This window comes from Trachurus trachurus (assembly GCF_905171665.1).
Source record: "Trachurus trachurus genome assembly, chromosome: 15".
In the NCBI taxonomy this organism is placed as follows: domain Eukaryota; kingdom Metazoa; phylum Chordata; class Actinopteri; order Carangiformes; family Carangidae; genus Trachurus; species Trachurus trachurus.
The window spans coordinates 10,883,604-10,903,851 of NC_139906.1; the positions used below are offsets into that span (position 1 = coordinate 10,883,604).

At 41.4% G+C, this 20,248-nt stretch overlaps 1 protein-coding gene across 1 annotated transcript in view; it reads right to left on the reverse strand.

Moving 5' to 3' along the window:
• Positions 1 to 20,248, reverse strand: part of arid5b (AT-rich interaction domain 5B) — a gene marked incomplete at its 5' end in the record, with an annotated part of 76,360 nt that overhangs the window by 3,215 nt on the left and 52,897 nt on the right. Inside the window, 5 exons of the mRNA XM_083988713.1 lie at positions 183 to 402; positions 8,746 to 8,843; positions 9,979 to 10,031; positions 15,165 to 15,444; positions 17,090 to 17,253. Of these exons, the coding sequence (XP_083844839.1) occupies positions 183 to 402; positions 8,746 to 8,843; positions 9,979 to 10,031; positions 15,165 to 15,444; positions 17,090 to 17,253 (815 nt within the window). The remainder of the gene's footprint in view (positions 1 to 182; positions 403 to 8,745; positions 8,844 to 9,978; positions 10,032 to 15,164; positions 15,445 to 17,089; positions 17,254 to 20,248) is intronic.

Below are 20,248 nucleotides of genomic sequence, written 5' to 3' on the forward strand. Positions count from 1 at the left end.
AGTTTTTAATTGTGACATTTAGGTTTTGCCCATTTCTAGGCGTAATGGAAACGCACCTATTGTCAACTTATTATTTCAGAGACAATGGGAATTCGAGACGCTGAGGAAGCACAATACAAAAGTGAATTTAGAGCATAATTGAATCCTGATGAGGCAGCAGTTGGGAGCCGTCTGCAACTGACCTGTGATTGTTCTTGGCCTTTCACCACCTCCCCTCTGTCCTTTTTGCTCCCCAGCTTGGGACTGTTGTTGTTGTTGGGGGCTTTCAATTTCTTGGCCCCGGCTCCTTTGGCTTTGGGCCCTGAGGCCTTCTCTTGGACGCCGTCCTGCTTCCTGGGTTTGGCCAAGGGGAGGGGTTTGTCCTGCTCACCTTTAATGTGCCTCTCGTACGGGAGGAGGAGCCTATGGAGGGGAGGGGGGACAAGAATGCAGACACAGGAATGCAGATGAGTCTACGGTTGGATCGTGTTATGTCACGTCACGCTTTACAGAGGAACAAGCGTTTATCTTTTTCTTTTTTTTTCTTTTTTGCTTCATCACGCACACAAATATGTGGAGCAGGAGACATATTTTTTGAAGAGAACCACCTTGCTGCTTTGTCAGAGCCCCCCACACCAGAAAGAAGTGAACATTACAGCAGGCTACAATAAACCACTCAAGTATTTTGCTTGTTAATACCAAAAACAGAAGGAGCTGCAGCTTTGCCACAGGCATGCAGTGTATCAAATACACTGCTTTAAACCCTCCTTGTTTAAATACCTGGCAAGCACTAACAATCCTATTGTAATTAAACTAGGTTAGGGGAAATCCAGGTTCAGATGGCTGCCAGGGAATGTGTGTGTGCGTATATGTGTGTGTGTGTGTAAGAGAGAGAGAGAGAGAGAGAGAGAGAGAGAGAGAGAGAGAGGGAATGTGAAAAACCAGTTATCTCCTGCTGAGACAGATCACATTAGGTATTAGTTTAACCTTGAGAGAGAAGAATGTGTGTGTGTCTGTGTGTGTCTGTGTGTGTGGGTGTATAAAGCTAATATATCTGGGAGTAAAAAGGAGTAAAAATGTCTGAAGAAAGTGAAATCAAACTGTTTAAAGGAACCTCACTGCTCATGACATTTAATTTCATACACTAATCTGAATAATCGCAGAGATAAAAATGTTTCAGATGGTAACAGTAACAGCTTAAGTTTGTACAGTTTGACATGATTAAAAGCAGAATAGCTGCACATGCCTCAGCTTAATTAAGTCCATACTAGGTGACAGAGGGAGAAAAAAATCCGTTCAACTATTTTTGACTGCTGTTATTTCTCTCCTGAAAATTTCCCAAGTCAATTTTCCGTATCTGATGTCATAACTAATGGGAACATTAAGATCTGGATAACATAACAATACCCATGTGTAAAATAATGACACGAAGAAACCAGCGAGGGAAACTTTTAGACTTTTATTGCTCAGAAAAGAAAATGGAAATTGGCATTAGACCAGAAATAAGAAACGTTGTGGAAGAGGAAACCAAGACAACTGAAACACTACAACACTCTGACTTCAATAAGCTCCTCTGAAAATCTATCCAGCTCCACTGTCAGGTTTTTTACAATAACAATCCATAAAAGCCAGACAGAAACATGACTTTCTCAGTCATGAGAAAAAAATCAGGTCTCCTCGTGAAACGACAAGAGACGGTTGCACTATTCCTTTTAAGGGACATGGCGGTAAAACAAACAATGAATCAAGAGCTGTTTCGCCTCCTCTTCAAAAGGAAGAAAAAAAAGCCTCTGAGAGTTCAAGAGGCTCTGTGGGATTTTTTTGTTATTTTTCCTCTGAACAAAAGTGCTGGCAGGGAAAGCGGTGAAACTACATTTCATACAGCTGGTCTGGCACCAGGCCCCAGGCCAAGAAAGGAAATGTACTATTAAATGTGACTTATTGGAAAGACGGAGAGCAAAGGGGTTGTGAAAGAGAAGAGGGGAGGGAAAGAGAGCAAAAGGAAAAAGAAACAGAGGGAGAGATGGAGCGAAAGAGGGGATAATGACATGTTAATGAAGAGAAGCAATGATTCTGAATGAGGGGATGAGGAATCCTAGAAAACGGAGACAAAAAACATGAAGTCTGTTAAACTTTAAAACAGCAGCCGTGGTATTTATTACAAATGGGGAAGTGGTTCTCAGGCTTTTCTAAATTTAGGACCTCGGAATAATTAGGAATTACAGCAGAGAAGAGAGGCAGAGAGGCAGAATAACTGTTTCAATGTTGTTAAAAAAAGAAAAGGAAGAAGAAGGAGAAGGTGGATTTGATTTCATCTGGCTAATAAATGTGTATTCAACATGTAAATGTGCAAATGTCCAGCTGTACTAACATGGTGATCAAAGCACAGGGAGGCTTGAAAAAGTGGCACATTAATGCAGTTATACCAGGGACTGAGCACTATCACAGTGATCTGTGGGAAAGCGATGGCTGCCTCGGCCAGGGTCAACTTTATGGAATGTCAATATGGGGTGGGGGTGGGACGGGGGAGAGTCACAGGCCCGGGATAATGTAAGAGCTGAGCCCGGGAAATTACTGGAGCCTTAAATAGTTCCAAATGCAAAGAGCTAAGATGCTGCGTTAGAAGGGAAACTACAAAAAAGAAAAAAGAAATCCACTTTTAGGAAGTTCCCGACATTGTCACAATTACTTGCTTTGTTATTCTTAATGAATACAAGATGACTTACGAAAACTGCAGCCCGTTAAATGGAATGATTAATTCTCTCTTCACCACACACCTTCTTTCTTTTTTTTTCTTTTACAGTTTTATGTAAATCTACGCAGATGGCTGAATAAGCAGCAAGACAGTTTAGGTTCAGGCTCACAGGGCTGTCATTCATTCATCCATATTTAACTCTCTGGTTATAAAAAAAAAAAAAAAAAAACTTAGTCATGATCATGTAATATAGCACTCATAATACAATACCACTTATATAAGTAGCAATTTCCTCAAAGGAAGGGGTTGAGTTTGGCACACACTGCATTAGTTGAAGGGAAGCCAGCTGTAGTTAATGATCTGAGCCACTAGGGGGCGTGTGCTGCACTGAGAGATTACAGGGGGAAAAAAAATTCATTAAGGCAGGAGAGGCAACATTTTTATGAGGTCAATAAATACTTAACTTCCTCTCATGCCAATTTATCACCTGGCTTTTGTTTAAGCAGCCGTTTTCCATGTTGATAACAAGCAACTAAAATATGCAGTGAGGAGATTAAAGGTTGAATAAGGAGAGATAGAAGAGGCCTGGTGTAATTGAGCTTAAGAAATGATGGTTGATACATGTAACATGTGTTTTATCTGATATCTGACTGATACCGGTGTAATTCATCAAACCACAAATGTCAGCTGAGCATGTCTTTGCCTTTGAAATAACAGATTGCACACAAAGCACTTCTACTACCTCCCCTCCTCCCAAAAAAAGACAACTTGGCAAAAACAAGGTGACTTTACCAGCAATGTGCTGCTCTCATCTGAGTTTTGTGTTACAGGAACAAGCAGAGTGCTCAAATCCAAGAAATGCCTAAGTCACCAAATAAGTGGAAAAAGCCTGCAGGCTGTTCCATTTCAACAATTTCCCTCCCGTCCGTGCTGAAATTAATTTTAGCTGGTGTTGTGTTAAGATCACAAGAGCTGCTTCATGTGTAAAAAAAAAAAAAAAAAAAAAGGAAAAGAAACTATTTAAAGAGCTGGTGGACAAGCCCCGGGGGCTGTAGAAAGATTTGGAAGAAAGAAAATGACTTTTACAAGCCTGTGAGGAAAAGGGAATACAATAAAAAAAGATAAAATCAAATCTTTATCACATCTAAGTGTAATGATTAAGCATCATCAGCACAATGAGAAAACAATAACTGCTGCAGAGAGAGAGAGAGAGGGAGAAATGTTGGAGGAAAAGAGAGGAGACAAGATGCCAGCAGAGGGATAAATAGACATTGTAGCCGGTCCCTCTGCTTTGGATTCATGCCTCAAAGCCCCTCTTTTGTCTAGAAGCCAAACCACTTGAGGTGACCCCCATTCATGCAGTTAAAACAGGAGTGCAGCGCAGGAATGTATGAAAAACTTAAGTCCTTTGTCAAGTCTGAAAATACCAGATTTAAAATGACCTCTACTGTTCCCCCTGGGTTTGCTCTCATTAGCTGCCGCTGCTGCAGCCTGTGGTAAATGTTCGCCATAGCAGGTGTGAGCCAAGAGCGCTAACTGTTTAAAATAAACGTGTATTATTCCTCACAAAGGGAACTCTCACGTCTCTCAGTCACTCAAGTATTAATACTCAAATATATATGGCACATGTTCCCCTCTTTGCTGCCTTGAAGTGGACTGAAAATCTCTGCGAGAATGTGATTAATTTAATTTGCTACTACACTGAACTAGTTATTAATCTCAGTAGACTTGAATAGATCCTCGTACAGTTGATTGCCTGTCACACGTCGGTGCTGTAATTTGTGATTTTTCATTGCCACCGAGGAGAGAAACCTTGGACCTTGTGATTAAAAGCCACGCATTAACCCAATATTGTGATTTGTTAGATTGCTGCAAAGAGAAAGAGAGAGAGAAAGAGAGAAAAAAAAAGAAGAGAGATTTTCCTAAGTGAATGCTCAATGAAGCATTTTGTCTTGGGGAAGCCATCTAGCTCTCAGAGGTTAAAATAGCTGCCTGCTATTTTAGTGTAAAGAACATGCAGCTCTTTGGCTGCACTCCCACTGAAGCTGAGGTCCAGATTCAGTAGAGGAGTCACGGATATACAAAGAATTTGGCTGCGCCTTTGATGCGGACAACATGTTGAGACATTGTTTATAGTGTTAAGGAATGCTGACAGAAATTATACAATCATGGTCTAAATACCACAACTTCTCCCTGCCTCATTTCTTCCTCTCCACTTTGTCTTTATAGTTTGAATTATTTCTCACTTGTTTATTAAAGCCTGTCACTGTTTTTGTAATTTCTCTGTCTCCCCTGGCTCTTTGGGGACAAAAAAAAAAAAAACAGAGGGGGGAGGGGGGGCATGGAGGTGATACTCCCCCCAACGCCACTCCCCCCCCCCCCCCCCCCCCTCCCCTTCCCGCCACCTCCTATTGCAATCCAGTGATACCCTCTGCTTTAGAACAAGGGAGCAAAATAATTGAAATCTGTGTTTGAGCCACAGTATTAGACGAGACAAGCTAAAAAACGTAATGCGCTTACATTTCACATATCTGCAATACAGCAAGGACAATGCAGAGAGATGCTGACAAGTGCAAAATACTGAGCATCCAGCAGAATAAAATTAAAAAAACAAAAAAACAAAAAACACAACAACAATCTCTCGTGCCTTCTCTCCTCCAAACTCGATCCTATTATAATTCTCAGTGTGAGGACAGGCTCAAGGTTCCCTAATAATTATGGGCAACAAATGTATTTTTATATATCTGGAGAGCAGCTTTAGTGAATGCATCGATACCAGGAGGAATGAATAAAGGCTGAATCAATAAAACATCTAGTCGACTAAAATTGGAACAGGCGTGCATCTGTCTTAAAAGAAACACGTACGTACGTATCTGCATGATCTGAGCCAAGGAATATTTCACAGGCCTTTCGACTCTGTGTACAGTACATCTGGCAAACATCTAATACTTTTTAAGATGAAATGATTTAATCTCCCAAAAAAAAAGAGAAAAACCTCATCTGCGCTCTCTCCGCTATTGCCCAAAACCTCAGAGTTTTTAAATAGCAAATTATTCTAAATTGCTTCTCTGTTGCCATGGATACCACCCCCCCCCCCCCCCCCCCCCACACACACATCCAACCCCCCCTTCCCCAATACCAATCCCGTTGTGCAATTACATTAGAGTGCCAAGGCATGGTGAGGTATTAAAAATCTGTAAGAGGCAAAAATGAACAGAGATTGTGAAATGTGATGTTTCTGTAACAAGAGATCACGTAGGAAACCAGGAAGATTAAATATGTAGGAGCTGTTAAAAGGCGCTGACCTGTATAATGAAAGAAACAGCATGAAGTGCAAAGAAGGGAGAGAGAGAGAGAGAGAGAGAGAGAGAGAGGGGAGAGCACAGAGAAAATGGCACAGCACAGAAGCAAAAGGCAGTCTATTTCAAGGTTATTGATGCCATCTTTTTCATGACCTCATTTTTAATTCAGAGCGCTGGGCCCTGACAGCTAATCTCGGGAAACCGTTTAAATAAATATCATTAAAGCTTCCCCATAGCTGCGGCGGTGGGCAGACCTTGGCTTGGACATTTCTACATTGATTTTTTTTTTCTTTTTTTTTTCCTCTTGCACACTAATGAACGAGCACTCTGTGACTAAAAAACAGTAACGTTGAAAATGACAATTAGCTCAGGTTATCTCCCGTTCAATTCCCGGCTATGGTAACTCCATTACTACCAGTGATTACCGCCTTCTCCTGGACAGCATAAATATAATAATTATGCTGCTGGCTCCATCTTTCACAATAACATCTCCTAGGAAACCATTTCATATGATTTCACCATTAGGGCTGTAAAGGGATAATGTGTATAATTTAAAAAACGAGAGCTGAATGCTTGTGGATATTCGCAGTCTTTAACCCAAATAACACCAAGGCAGCCAAGAATATCCACTTAATTTAAAGCAATTATATCCTGAAATATTGTTTCCTTCCTTTCCTTACCAGCCTGGAGACTTTCTTTTTCTTTTTTTTTATTATTTCCTGCTCTACTCTACTTTGACCCGCTGAGACAAATCAGAAGTGATCCTTCTGAGAGAGGAGCAAAACATAAGTGCTGTTCCAGTTTGTACACTGTACATTCTTCCCCGTGAATTATATTTCTGTAGCACATTGACTAATGATTAAAGGTGGAAACAAAGACGCCTCTGGGGAACAAACACACACTTCAGCGAGCCCACAAACAGCCTCATTCATCATGCGGAGAGAATGGCCATGTTTGCTGAGTTAATACAATGAAGCTAATTGCCCTCCAAGCAGCCCAAACACCGAGGCTCAGCTAAAATTATTCCCCTGAATGGAAACTTGCTCAGCTTCAGCTGATCTTTCTCACTCTCTCTCTCTCTCACACACACACTTAGACACACATGCCCCATCACCCAGCCCCTCCCTCCTTCTCCTCTCCCTCTTACACCTTCCCCTCCTCTGTCAGCCTGATATTCACTGCAGTGTGTGGATATTATTGCTTTGTATTGATTCAGCATTATTTTCAGCTGCTTCTCGGTGGCTGGAGAGGGAAAGGCCAGCGCAGCAGCAGTCACAGCTCAGCGCTTCCCACACGGCTCCGTCCCACCCCGTCTGCTCCGACTGCCACCGCACTTACACCTTATACACTCATGAACAATACAGCTTTTTTTTTTCTTTTCTTTTTTTTAGATCTCATCTGGCTTCAAAGTAACTTCAAGGCCCGAGAGCGATTGCAAAACTGGGATCAAAGACACATTCGATGCAATGAAACGGTATGCATCACCTCTAACGCCAGGTGTACAAAGTCATAGCGTGTCTATTATTAGTATAACTACAGGAACAGCGATGTGCAGCGCCTCCTCCCTTAAAAAAAGTGTGTCCCTGTTTGAGGTGGTGTGAGGGGAGAACTGGGCATTTAGAGCCACATTATCAGCTTGTGCACAAACACAACACAACACAACAGTTCACTCTCACACCTATGGTTTCACAAATTTCCTGGAAAAGCCGCTCTGTCCGCCGCCGCCTATGCTTGCAAATTCGCTTACAGCATGCAATCTCGACACAATATGAACCTGCCAGGCTCCCTCATATGGTACTGCTGGCATATTGCTGTATTACTGACAGGTGTGAGTGTGTGTGGTGTGTGTGTGTGTGTGTGTGAGTGTGTGTGTGCCTGGGCTGTGCTGATGCATGAACCCTGCAGCAGCCGGAGAGATGTGGAGAGGGTCACCGGCCTGGAGGAATGACCTGCTTCATGAGCGACTGGTTATCTCTTGTTGGGGAGATCGTATTTGGCATTTGTTTAACCTTGGGAAAGTGTGTGTGTGTGTGTATGTTTTATGCGTGCATACGTGCGTGAGTAGTGTGTATGCAAGCAGCAGCGCTGCATAATACCCCCACAGCTCCCTCAGGATCATATCCATATGCTTTCTTTGGTTTGGTAATACCATCTGAGCGATTATAATGTGAAGGTTCAAAATGCTGCAGTATCTGACTGAATGATTAGATGAATACATTAAAGTGTTGTTTGCGTTCTGTCTTGCTGCTTTGTGTGCTTGCTGTGCATATATGATGGGAAGGGCGGTTAGAGTATATGTATGTGTGTGTGTCCATGTGGGTCAGTTAATAATTCAAAAACTTTACTGTCATTTTGAGCCTTTAAATCCTCTTCAGCCGAGCTCGGGTGGAGTTTACAGCCTAATTGGTTCCATAGTGCCACGCAACTAATCAATTAATCCTAAGAAAATAACTGAATCTTACCTCAGCATGAATTGATTTATGTCCGTGAGGAATGCATTTCTTAATGCTATTAGTGCTGCTTGGAGGAGACAGTGATTTGCCAACTATCCCAAGCACTAGTCTTCATGTATGAGGAAGTGCACTGACTTCCTCTGAATAAGATCAATATTTGTCTTGCAGTGTCCAACGTTGTGAAATCATATTTGTTGCAGCTGTGAGGGGGTTTTTACTTCACTCACTCCGGGGGCCGGGCGATGCAAACCGTTCCACATGTGCATGCATAACAATGGAGTGTCATATATAAAGCGGGCGAGCGATGATAACTCACCGCTCGTAGTGTCTTCGTGTACACGTGGCGGCGCTTGTGCTGCTCGGGTTCCCGCCCAATTCGTCATATACGTGCTTCCACTGTCTGCGCACCGTGATCTGGAGGGATGGAGAAGACGGAGAGTAATAAGACAAAGAAAGAGAGAGAAAGAGAGAGAGAGAGAGAGGATGACAATAAGACAAATGCAGAGCGAGGAAAATTGGAAAAATATGAGAGGAAGAAGGACTTAAGAAATAAAAAAAAATAATAAAAAAAAACAAAGAGAAAAACATAAGTGGTTGACATCATTTTGAGGTCTTGGGGAGTTACTGAGTCATGATGTTCCAGTTATTGAATCCTCAACACTCAATTCTCTAACATAATAAGCTCTGTTAACATCATGCAGTCAGTTGTTCCTGCTATAACCCCTTATCCCATAACAGATGACGGGCTACAACACAAAACACAAAACTCTGGGCCGCCTCAAAGCTAACAAAGCCTCAACATGAAACGTGAGATAATCAGCTGCAGATATGAGGGTTTAAAGAGGATATGAGCCCCAATTATATGAGCTGTATCCTGTTTATGGCCCGGGCCTGGCTGTCTGTTTGGATGATATTATACCAACCGGCTAATGAAGAAACAGGCATGAGCAACGAGCACTTGACGACTTAACATCAAACGTCGTCGACTTCACTTTGGAAACAAGACACACATGAAAAACGAGGGAATAAACGGCGTGGTGTAAGTAAGGCTTCCAAGTCAAGTGCCTTTTCTGACTCACGCTGCTTGTGTGTGTAGTGTGTAGTTCATGTGCATACGCATAGGTGTGTGTGTGTAGATATATGTGTGCTGTATACATGTGTGCATTTGACTTCATCCCCAACATGGGAAAAAATGAGCGATTTGACCAATTTCCTTCTGACCAGTGCAGAGCAGAGGAACATGTGTTTTCCACTCCAGCGGGGGGGTGGGAGGGGGTGGGAGGGTTGAAACAATGGCATCATTTTTACCTAATGTGGCTCTGAGCAAGACTTTCTTCTTGGGAAAATAGTGACTGGCCTCAAGGGGCAAAAGGAGGGCAGAGAGAGAACAGAGGGAGAGGAGGGGAGGAGGTAGGTAAGTAGGAAGACGGCGAGCGATAGAGGGCAGACATCAGGAGGGAGGGAGGGAGGGAGGGAGCGGAGAAAAGAACGAAGGGAGGGACCTCGACGGACAGAGAAGGAATATATTGCAACATATGTGAATACTTACCAACTCATATCCTCCGAGTTTCTGAGCAGCTTGAAACATGGTCCAAAGGTTGACTGTGGGAGACAGAAGACAAACAAGGCAGTCAGGAACTCTGGGAAAGGACCTGGGTTGAAACACATGACGTCATACACACACACACACACATACACACATACAGTCATTACACCAGAGAGAGGGAGACGAATACAGAGCTGGAGAAGTATTTAGATCCTTGAGTTAAGTAAACGCAACAATACCAAAGTGTAACAATGCTCCATTGACAAGCTGAAGTCATTCATTTAAGCATTTTACCAGCATAAATGCATTAAGCACAGGACTCCTCATTATGCTGAATGGGCCCCTTTCAGAGTTTCATATTATGTATTACACTATTGGATTATGTAAGCATCTAAACAGTATTTAAATGATGTAACTGCTCATGGGCGCAGCTCGTTTTACAAACTCTGTAAAGTCTTTGTAGCTTAACTGAGCGCCACATTTTTACAAGCTGGTGATATGTTTTGAAAGTGAAAAGTAAATCTGCGGAGATCGTGGTGGTGGCGACTGTAGCTGCGAAATTAGATTAGATCTGATTTTTATTGCCAGTGCATGCGATAAAGTGTCAGTACGAGGAAATCCAGTTTAGAGCATCAGACCAAATACTGTAAACAGAGCATAAAGATATAATAGATCTATCTATTATATCTATATGCTTTGTTTACAGTATTTGGTCTGACGCTCTATCTATTCATATCTATTCATCTATCTATCTATCATTCATACTGTACACAAAGACGGATAGATAGATAGATAGATAGATAGATAGATAGATAGATAGATAGATAGATAGATAGATAGATAGATAGATAGATAGATAGATAGATAGATAGATAGATAGATAGATAGATAGATAGGCAAGCTGAAATTTGCTTTTTCCCTCATTTTCTCACAAAGCGGCTGAAGGATGCAAATAAATATTGAGTACTTGTAGAACGGCTCCTATGTGATAAAACACAGCATATGTTTCATGGTGACAAAGAGATTTGTTAACCCTCAGCTGCCGCCTGCAGGTATGAATGAAAACCATTACAGGCATCAAACGCTTGGCAATATGCTCAAACTTCTGTTTGAACTAATGCAAATTCATTTGCATTGATTTTGCCATGCAAATACCCCATGACAGGCCATATCAAAATACAAGTCTTGTGTAACATTTTTTCCTAAAAATAGCCATGTAAGCTTTACAGAGAGGCTTCAAATGGCTGTCTTTGTTTGAAAGAAAAAAAATTCCCACAAACAAAGAAGCACAAGTTCATTGCAGGACTTTTTTGTGTGTGCCAATGACATTTGTATTTGCTTTCTGTAACATCATTGTTTAACATTTTTATATGAAGGCCTATAAATAAGAAAAGGAGGCCTCGCCTGGGGAGAAATCCATCAAAATTCAATCTGTGCGTACACAAAGCCTTGCATTTGTCAAAATGACATTTTCCTATCTCCGCATTTGACAGCATTGATTTTTTCCTTCCCTCCTCTCTGCGACCGTTGTCAATGCACGGGTGGAATAACAAAGGGAGCTGGGTAGATTTTCTGTTTGAACTGAGCACTCTGGCGTATTGTGCTTTCTGACTGTAGAAACAGAAAGATGGTCTATTTAACTAGCTTGTTATGCATCAACTGTAATTACCACAATAGTACACGGGACTGGGAGGGAACAGAACAGATAAAGGAAATGAGAGAACATGCCTTTTCTTAGATGTCTTGTCATTAGCAATTTCTTTTCTTAATTCCCCTCCATTTGGCAGGGCCAATTATCACTGAGATAAGGATGACAAAACAGGAACACAATGCAGCCTCAACGACACACCGATGGCATGGCAATTAGACAACAAGGCTGAGAGAGGGAGACAAATTGGAACTGATGTTCACAATCACATGCTGATGTCCAAGAACTGACGCACACACATACACATACAGTACACACACACACACACAGACGGACAGTCACTAGCTAATCTTGCAGATTAAGGACATTCAGATGATCCAATGTAGCCACAACTATTTCTGTTTTTATTGCCCCACAGTTCACTCCATCTCTTATTTCTTTCAACACCCGTCTAACTTCAATGGCAGCAGCTGTAGACTCAATATTAACCAAGTGATAAAAAATAGAAGGACAGCAACTCGCATGAATAAACTGCAGCCACAGTTTTTCCTCTCCGGCTGCACTGTTCCTCAAATGTAACAGCCAACTATTTTCTGTCATTTCCTGTGATTCAGGTGCTAGCGTGCATTCAGCCTCCATGAATGACTTTACTGCAGCAATATGGAGACACATATCTTTTTTTTTTATTATTTCTTTGCATAGTTGGCCAAGGACAACTGAATGGAGACATCCTGAGGCTTTTTTTTTGTTACAGCAGATAAAGTAAAGTAGGACTAAAAGGTTTTCACAGCTGAATCAATTAGTCGATGGAAAATAAAAATAATCTGCAGCTATTTTAATAATCAATGAATGAGTATTTCAGTTATTTTTAAAGCAGAAAAAACATCTGGTTCCATCTGCTGAGACATTTGTCATCACTTAAAGGGAAAATAAGTTAATTGAAAGACAAATATCTGATAGATTCATTGTTAGCTGCTGCCCTAAATATTGATAATCAATCATTCATTGTCAAGTTGTGTCTCTTTTCTATGACATTACCTTGAATTGTCTTGTGGTTTTGGACTGTTGGTCAAACGGAGAAATGGGAATATTTCAAAATTGTGAAGAAAATATGTATAAATGATGAAAATCCTCATTAGTTGCAGCAAATGTAGCGACAGCTCCTCAACAAGTTACTTTGAAGTTCATGATGGAAGTCGGTGTAAAACACATGTGATTATTACAAAAACGTGGAGTTAAAGAGGCTGACCGGCCTCAGATCAGCATCTCTGCTCTAAAAAAAATGTTTAATACATACAACCCCTGAAGTGAAATATAAATTCAACATGAGGGTTGAGGCAGGAAAACAAGTGAGCGCTGTGTCAAAGCAGCAGAATTAAAACGCTTTAAAACCTGTTATGAGCCCGTCCAGGTGAAGGAAGACTTCTCTGCATTTTTATGGCTCTTGTGTCTCAACAGTCGCTGATACAGTCTTTCAAATGAAGCATACTGGAGATGAGGTGGAATATGCATTAATAGTCCATGTTCAGATTTTTTTTTTTTCTTCTCTTCTCAGAGGTGAATCAAATGGATATTTTTAGCAGAGCAGCCAACAAAGCAGGGGTATGTCTGCTAAATCATTCAGCCATCTGTTGCTTTGTTCAATTCCAGAGAACTTCATGAAAAGATTATTACTCAAATGCAACTTAAAGAACATATTTTCAATTTTCCATCAGAGGGAAGTGACTTCTTTGATCTTTTTAATGCATTTGTAGCAGAGTTTAAAGGAAGATTATGAAAAAACGCCACCTGATTACATCTGAGGGGTTTGTTGTATTAATTATAATGTGTTTCTCCTCTTTACATGTGCTGATGTGTGCTCGCTGCCAAGGACGAAGTTTAAACAGCATGATTTCACCATTTAATGAGGGGCCTTGCTTATGATGTGTCTGCTTTTGAGATTCAAAGCATGTACTGTATGTAAAACAGTTGGCGCGTGGACCTCGACTTTATTCTCAGCTCAAACTGAGAAATGCCAACCAAAAGTAAAACATGTTGGGTATGTAATTCTCCCTACATCTCTCTCCACACACATCCCCTCCCCTCCCCTCCTCTTCCCTCCCTCCCTCCTGCTCCCTCCCTCTATCTCCCTCAACCACAATGACCCATTTAAGCTACAACGTGTCGGCAGTCTAGATGACAGGATTGTCAAAATACCACGGTGAGGTTAGCAGAGTCGAGGCGACCACAGCTTACCTTCATGTAATAGTTTAGTGTAATGAGTTTTACTGTGCTATAAACTGTCACTGTTAAATTCAATAGACATCTCTCTCCTTCTCCCGCCCTCTTGTTAATTTGCTGATGTTGTGGTACCGAGTTGAACCGACGTGAACGGCTAAATCTTCCTCGGCGGCTCCTTTTCCTTTTGACATTAATGCAAATGTGATTTTTCTCCTTGAGAAAAAGAAGTCAATTTGAAAACCGCAGTTTGAAAAGAGAGCTCACGTTCTCATGTGTCTTTGCCACCAGATCAAACGCAGAAAGAAAAAAAGAGAAAAAAAGAGAAAAGCACTTTTTTTTTCAGTTTCAAGAGACCAAAGTGTGCCCTTTATGATGTTTACGAGCATGTTTCTCCTCTCTGTCCCGTGTACACCGAGTGCAAGCTAAGCATCCGACCTATATTAGAAATCTTTCATCTCGGGGCAGACGTGTTTCCCATACATGTGATGTTCTTTTAACACAGTTAGAGGACGTTCTTGGCCTTAACAGGAAACCCCTCTGACAAGTGTGTGAGAAGATACTCTCTCCTTGTATAAAAGCCAAGCAAAACGCGCTTTGACAGGGAGCCTCCGGAGCATTTTACAAACTGCTAGCGCTAGACGTGATTTTTTTTTTTTTTCCTGCACATATTCGACAATTATCCCTTCAGTTTATTACTACTGCAGGTTTCATGTTAAGCAGCGGAGTCATTCGAGGGCAGCCACCCCCGAACTTCTACATCTGAATCTCTATTATTCTGTTAAAGTCAGGAGCAAATCTTCCCCCTGACTTGACTTGAAAGTGTCCACTGCTTTCTGAACACCGCGCCACATGGAGAGAAAGGGAGGGGGCGGGCTCTATAGGTGAGGTGAGGTCAGAGATGCTGAATAATATCCACACAGAGGGTTTTTTCCCCTGAATACTTCACTCATGTCTGACGTACAGTTTCCTTCTGATATCTGAACTCTAATTTGAAACATACACTTCTGTTTCTTATCTCTAAGCACAAGCTCCTCTATGGTTCAGATAATGTGCGTGTGTAAAGTTTTTTTTTCTTTCTCTTTGCATGGAAATTCTGAATAGTTATTTGTAGGCTGAGTTTAATGCCTGTTCCCACCACAGCTTTTAATCCCTTTGCAGACATAACCTCCCTCACTGGTGTTATTACCACAAATCTCCTAAATAAACCAAGTAAAAGTGTATCCACACAAGCTTTACTATTAGACTCCCGAGTTTAAACTAGACTACGCTATTATTTAAACATGGCCAGTTAGGGAATAAGAGAATAAGTCGTCCTACTCACTCTGTTTGAAGCCGAGGAAGGGAATCCTCTCTATGGGCGTGTCTCTGTCTTTCATGTACTTGTAGAGTGCTACTAAGAAAGCCTGCTCCTCCGCTCGACTCTCCTCTGATGTTTCCTCGTCTTTCTTGTCTTCCTTCTCGTTCCTCTCCTCCTTCTCCTTTTCCCTCTCCTTCCCTCTCTCCTTGTCTTCAGCCGAGGATTTCTTGCTAAGGCCGTTGGCCTTGTGTTTGGCCGCTGGGGTTATTTTTCCGTTGGGTACCGTTTTACAGTTGGGTTTGACCTGCAGAGAGAGATCGTAAAGAGTCAGTGGATGTAATTTTAGATGAAAATTGAACCTTTAACAGAGTGTTATTCAAATGATGTCAGACGGTTTGGATGAAAAGTGTTTGGGCTCGGGCACAAACAAATATTCTTACAGGCCACAGAGGCAGCCCCTCATTGATTATCAATAAAGCAGCTCTTCTTGTCATCAAAGATTAGGAACAGATTAGTTTGACTGCAGCTTTGAGAGAGAATTGCTAATATTGATTTAACTGCTCCAAGGTCATAGGAATAACAGCTGTGGAAGTAGCTTTCAGGGTAGATATTTCCTTCACTTTGAATATTACAGCTGTCGCAGAGGGGCTCGATAAAAAGGAGCACTGAAAAATACACAATCAATGATACAAGTCTCTTAAAATCCCTGCGATTTCTTTGAGAAAGTGCCAACGCAATATAAACCAGCCTTCCATTTTCTCCATCAAGGAACATGATTTCATTAGTGGTGAAGTGATTCTTCTCTGTCTCTTGTTTTTTAGAAAATGCAGTGCAGGGGAAAGAAAAAGAAAAGCGAAAACATCTTGTTCCACTGAGGGACCATGTTGAATGTGTTTAAATATCTATTGTTGTGGTTGGAAGGAGAGAAAAGACACACAGACAAAAGAGAGTGCTGCTGAAAAGCTGTGCTATCATGAGCTGATCTATCAGTGAGCAAATTAGCCAGATGAAAACAAATGATGTTGATTTGGAGACGCAATGATTGGTCGATCAATTGATTGATTTATCATTTTCTAAGCAAAAAAAACAACAAAGAAAACAGATCCAGCTTGTCTTTCGTGAGGATTTGCGGCTTTTCTTAATCTAATATCAGAAAATTCAATATCCTTTTGATATTTTGGACTGTTGGGAAACTGTAATCTGTCTCTGTGTTCTGCCACTTTAAAAATCAAATGATTAATCAAGGAAATAATTGGCAGATTAATGAATAATGAATATAAATTTCCATCTAAAACACCTTTAAGTGATCTAATACAATAATACAAGGTTCCCCAAGAGGTAATACGTGTTTTTCTCTGTAGTTTCCTCACGAACAAAAGCCTCTCCCAGAGAAAAGCGCCACACCTGCTGTGTATGTCAGCTATGTGAACATGTAATGAAACATGGCCTTCACAGTCGCACGCGCTGTGTGAACTATACAGAATGTAACACTGCACTGCTGCACCACGCTGCTGCGTCTCTCTCTCACAGTGACTGAGAAATTAAAAATGTTGCCACCTTGTTCTGTGACTGGTGACCTAGAAAGCAGCTGGTTGACACAAGTCACAAGTCAAGGTGTCACTATGGCACCACTGCAGCATGAAAGGAGACTTTTTAAAGTCACCGTTTCCTGTATGATACTCTGCATATCATGTACTTTCTTTCCTTTGAGATTTATTTAGCGCTGCCTTCTGTGCCGTCTGTCTGCGGTGTTGTAATGTGTACAGTATATTATACACAGCTTTCTCAGCCTCACCTCTTTCATTTCTTAAATCTCTTATTTCATTGTTTTTAATTTATTTCATTCCAGGAGTTCATTATCCATTTTATTACCTCTCAATCTGTCTCTGAGCTGCTCTAATGTGAAGTTCTTATATTACTTTATCTTATTATCTCTGGCCTTTTCTTACCTTAGCAGTAGTTTTGCTCTCTGGGCTGCAGGGGTCCAGCGCCGCCACTGCCGTCGACCCCTGGGTTGACCCTGATGACCCTTGACCCTGAGCCTGACCCTGGGAGTCCCTCCTTTGAGAAATGGACAGTTTCTTCTTCCGAGGTCGCCCCTTCAGGTTGGGAGCTGCGGAAAAAGGAAAACAATGATAATGAGAAGATCCACTTAGGGAGGGGAAAAGGGCGTGCTGATGCAGCACAGTGCGATAAAATCACTACGTCTTCTCACCTCTTCGCTGCCAACATCTGGTTTAGTCTAATATTTTTATCTTAATATATTTTATGTGAAAAGGAAGAATAAAAGAGATGTGAATACGTTTATAGCCAAAAATCCATTTCCTCCCTGGGAACATTGACTTTTTTCGCAAAAAAAAAAAGGGATGGAGGCTATGACAGGAACATTAACAATCAGGGAAAGGAATTTCACAGGCCTGCTTGCCTGTAGCTAATTATTTTTAAACTGGATTAGTGCAACATTGTGCTGAATGGGGTAACAGGCTGCCAAATTGCTCCAATGTGCTAGTAAACACGAGCCTCAAGTTCCCTCTCAGCCTAAAAGAGAAACTGCATTTATATTCAGACAGATGTATTTTGAAGATTTCACATGAGGGCGTCGTAACAGTCAAGCAGTTAGTATAATACTGTAAATGACAGACGCTGGTTAACCCACAAAGCCACAAAAGGGAAGAAATTTTAAACAAACAGTCCCTGCTAACAGAAATATTTGATACAGATGCTACAAAAACTCAGAGCTTGAATGTTTTTCTCACCACAACAGCATATAAAATACAACATAATAATGTTTTGTCTTGTTTTTCACAGCACGACGGCACAGACACAGTTGTCTCGGCATCATAAAGAATTACATTGTACTAAAGCAGCTCAGATGTACTGATCATCATCGTGGATCTATTTTTGGTTTCTCTCTGGTTAGTCCGCTCATGACTTAAAGCTGAACGCTGTTAATTAAAAACACATGAACCTGCCTGATAGGAGCTCTTTGTTTGAAAGGCTGGCAGATATAATTGCTCAGTTCACATTACACACACAATAAAGTATTTAAGCCCTCCAAGTCCTTTGTACACCCACGTTTATGTCAACCAGCGACAGTAATGTAACTTCTTGGAAGAGTGCCTTGCCTCCACGCAGCAACACAAACAGAGATAAGCTCAAATGAACGAAAGAAGAGTGAGAGAGGGAGAGAGGGAGGGAGAATGAAGGAAAGAAAGAGAGGAACTTCAAATAGTCCAAGTTCAGTCACGTATTTCTCTCAGCGTCAACGCTCTTTCCTTCCATCTGCAATGACAATTAAATCACATCCAAGGTTGTTCTCTGCCAAAAGGAGCCTGTGATTATTTTTCGTCGGATCAAATTCCCATCAAGAAAATATTACAATAAAAGCCGGGGCTGAATAAAAACTAAGAGGCAAGTCATTAAAAAAGAAAGGGGGGAGGTAAAAATGATCACGACTCAGCAACCTATCACTTCATGTAGTTCTTTCCACAACTGCTGCGCTGTGGAGAAAACAACACGAGGAGGAATTTTCCAAGGGCATTTGTTGTGCATTTGTCATCCCCTTGGCACTAAAATAACATAATAAAAAAAAAAAGGGAAAAGAAACAAGTTCTCAGCAGTGTAATCTTTAAGCACTGGGTGTGTTTCTTCTTCCCTCAGTGTTTTTTTTTTTCTCACTCTGCCGCTCACACTGCCTCTTTTATTCTGCCAATTACTCATTAATGCCGAGAAATTACATAAACCCCATTATTTATTTATTTATCCATCCACTCATGTTTAATTTTGAAAAGGGGGGCACATACACAAGCACTAAATATTCATTGAACAGATAATGTCTGATATCATAACATTTATAGCCTGAGCTCATTTGCGTTGCCATGGGCTTCTGGAAAAAGAAAACACATATGTAATTAATCAAGACACAAAACATAAATGTAGATTTACACTAATAAATAAAATCCTGAGAACACTAACTGATGGCTACACGCCAGACACATATACAGCGTACAGTACACGTACAGTTTAAAAAATGATCTGCAGCCTTGACAAAACATGACAAACAGATAACTAATGTTTATGGGTTTGACTTGTAGGACGTTTATTTTTCTTTTATCGTGACGTCTTGTTTAAACAAATGTTGCACAGGTCTGAGTGAGGTCACACTCTCAGCGCGGTTCTGTTTTTAGTCCAATCACTAACCCCCTGACACCCTATACTGAGAGTTACATAACCTGCCTGTCTGTTTACATTTTTCATCGGGGTCGAATACTGCTGCGTAAGAAAATGCTGCAATTACAGCAAAGCGGCTGCTGCAGAACACGTGGCGGCGACACGACAAGCGAGCGGGTTTGAAGTCACTGACTTGCTGATAAAGGACGACCTGGACGCAGCCAAACAAAACTCCAGGTAGATACAGTATCAGTGTAAACTCAAGGGGGTGGAGGGGGATTTGCTGGTGGGCAAATGCTGCTGCATCATCAGTGTATTTCTGTAAACATGCACACAACAGGCACACAAGGTCAAGCGCAGACAATCTTTCCTGTTGCTGCAGACGTTGTGCAGACCTTCTGATCTGCTCTCCTCGTGGCAGCACACACAGTTGCATAAGGGGAGGGAGTGCTGCTCCGCTTTAGAATAACACAGAGAAAATCAAATGCAGGCCGACTCTCTCTCTCTCTCTCTCTCTCTCTCTCTGTGTGTGTGTGCAGATTGATTTTCTAGAATGGAAACATGGACGTTTATAGCCCTGTGAAAAAACAAAAGCTAAACATCACAAGATAGTGATTTTATAGCAGCAGCAGCGGCCTGGGAGATGTGATATTTTTACCTCTTCTGTGGGCATTAAGTGTTTCTGTCAGCGCGCTAGAAAAGAAAGAGATCATTTAGGTAAACATGATACTTCCCTCAACGAGCCAAAAAAGGGCAAGATGGTCACACACACACACACACACACACACACACACACACACATATACACACACACACAAAGAAAAAGGGCTCCTCCTGACCAAGTTACAAAGTTCCTCTCTGCTTCCCATTGAGTTACTTATTTCTTTACTCTGTGGTTTTCTGCTTATCTGGGTCGCTGACATGACTCGGGGACGTGA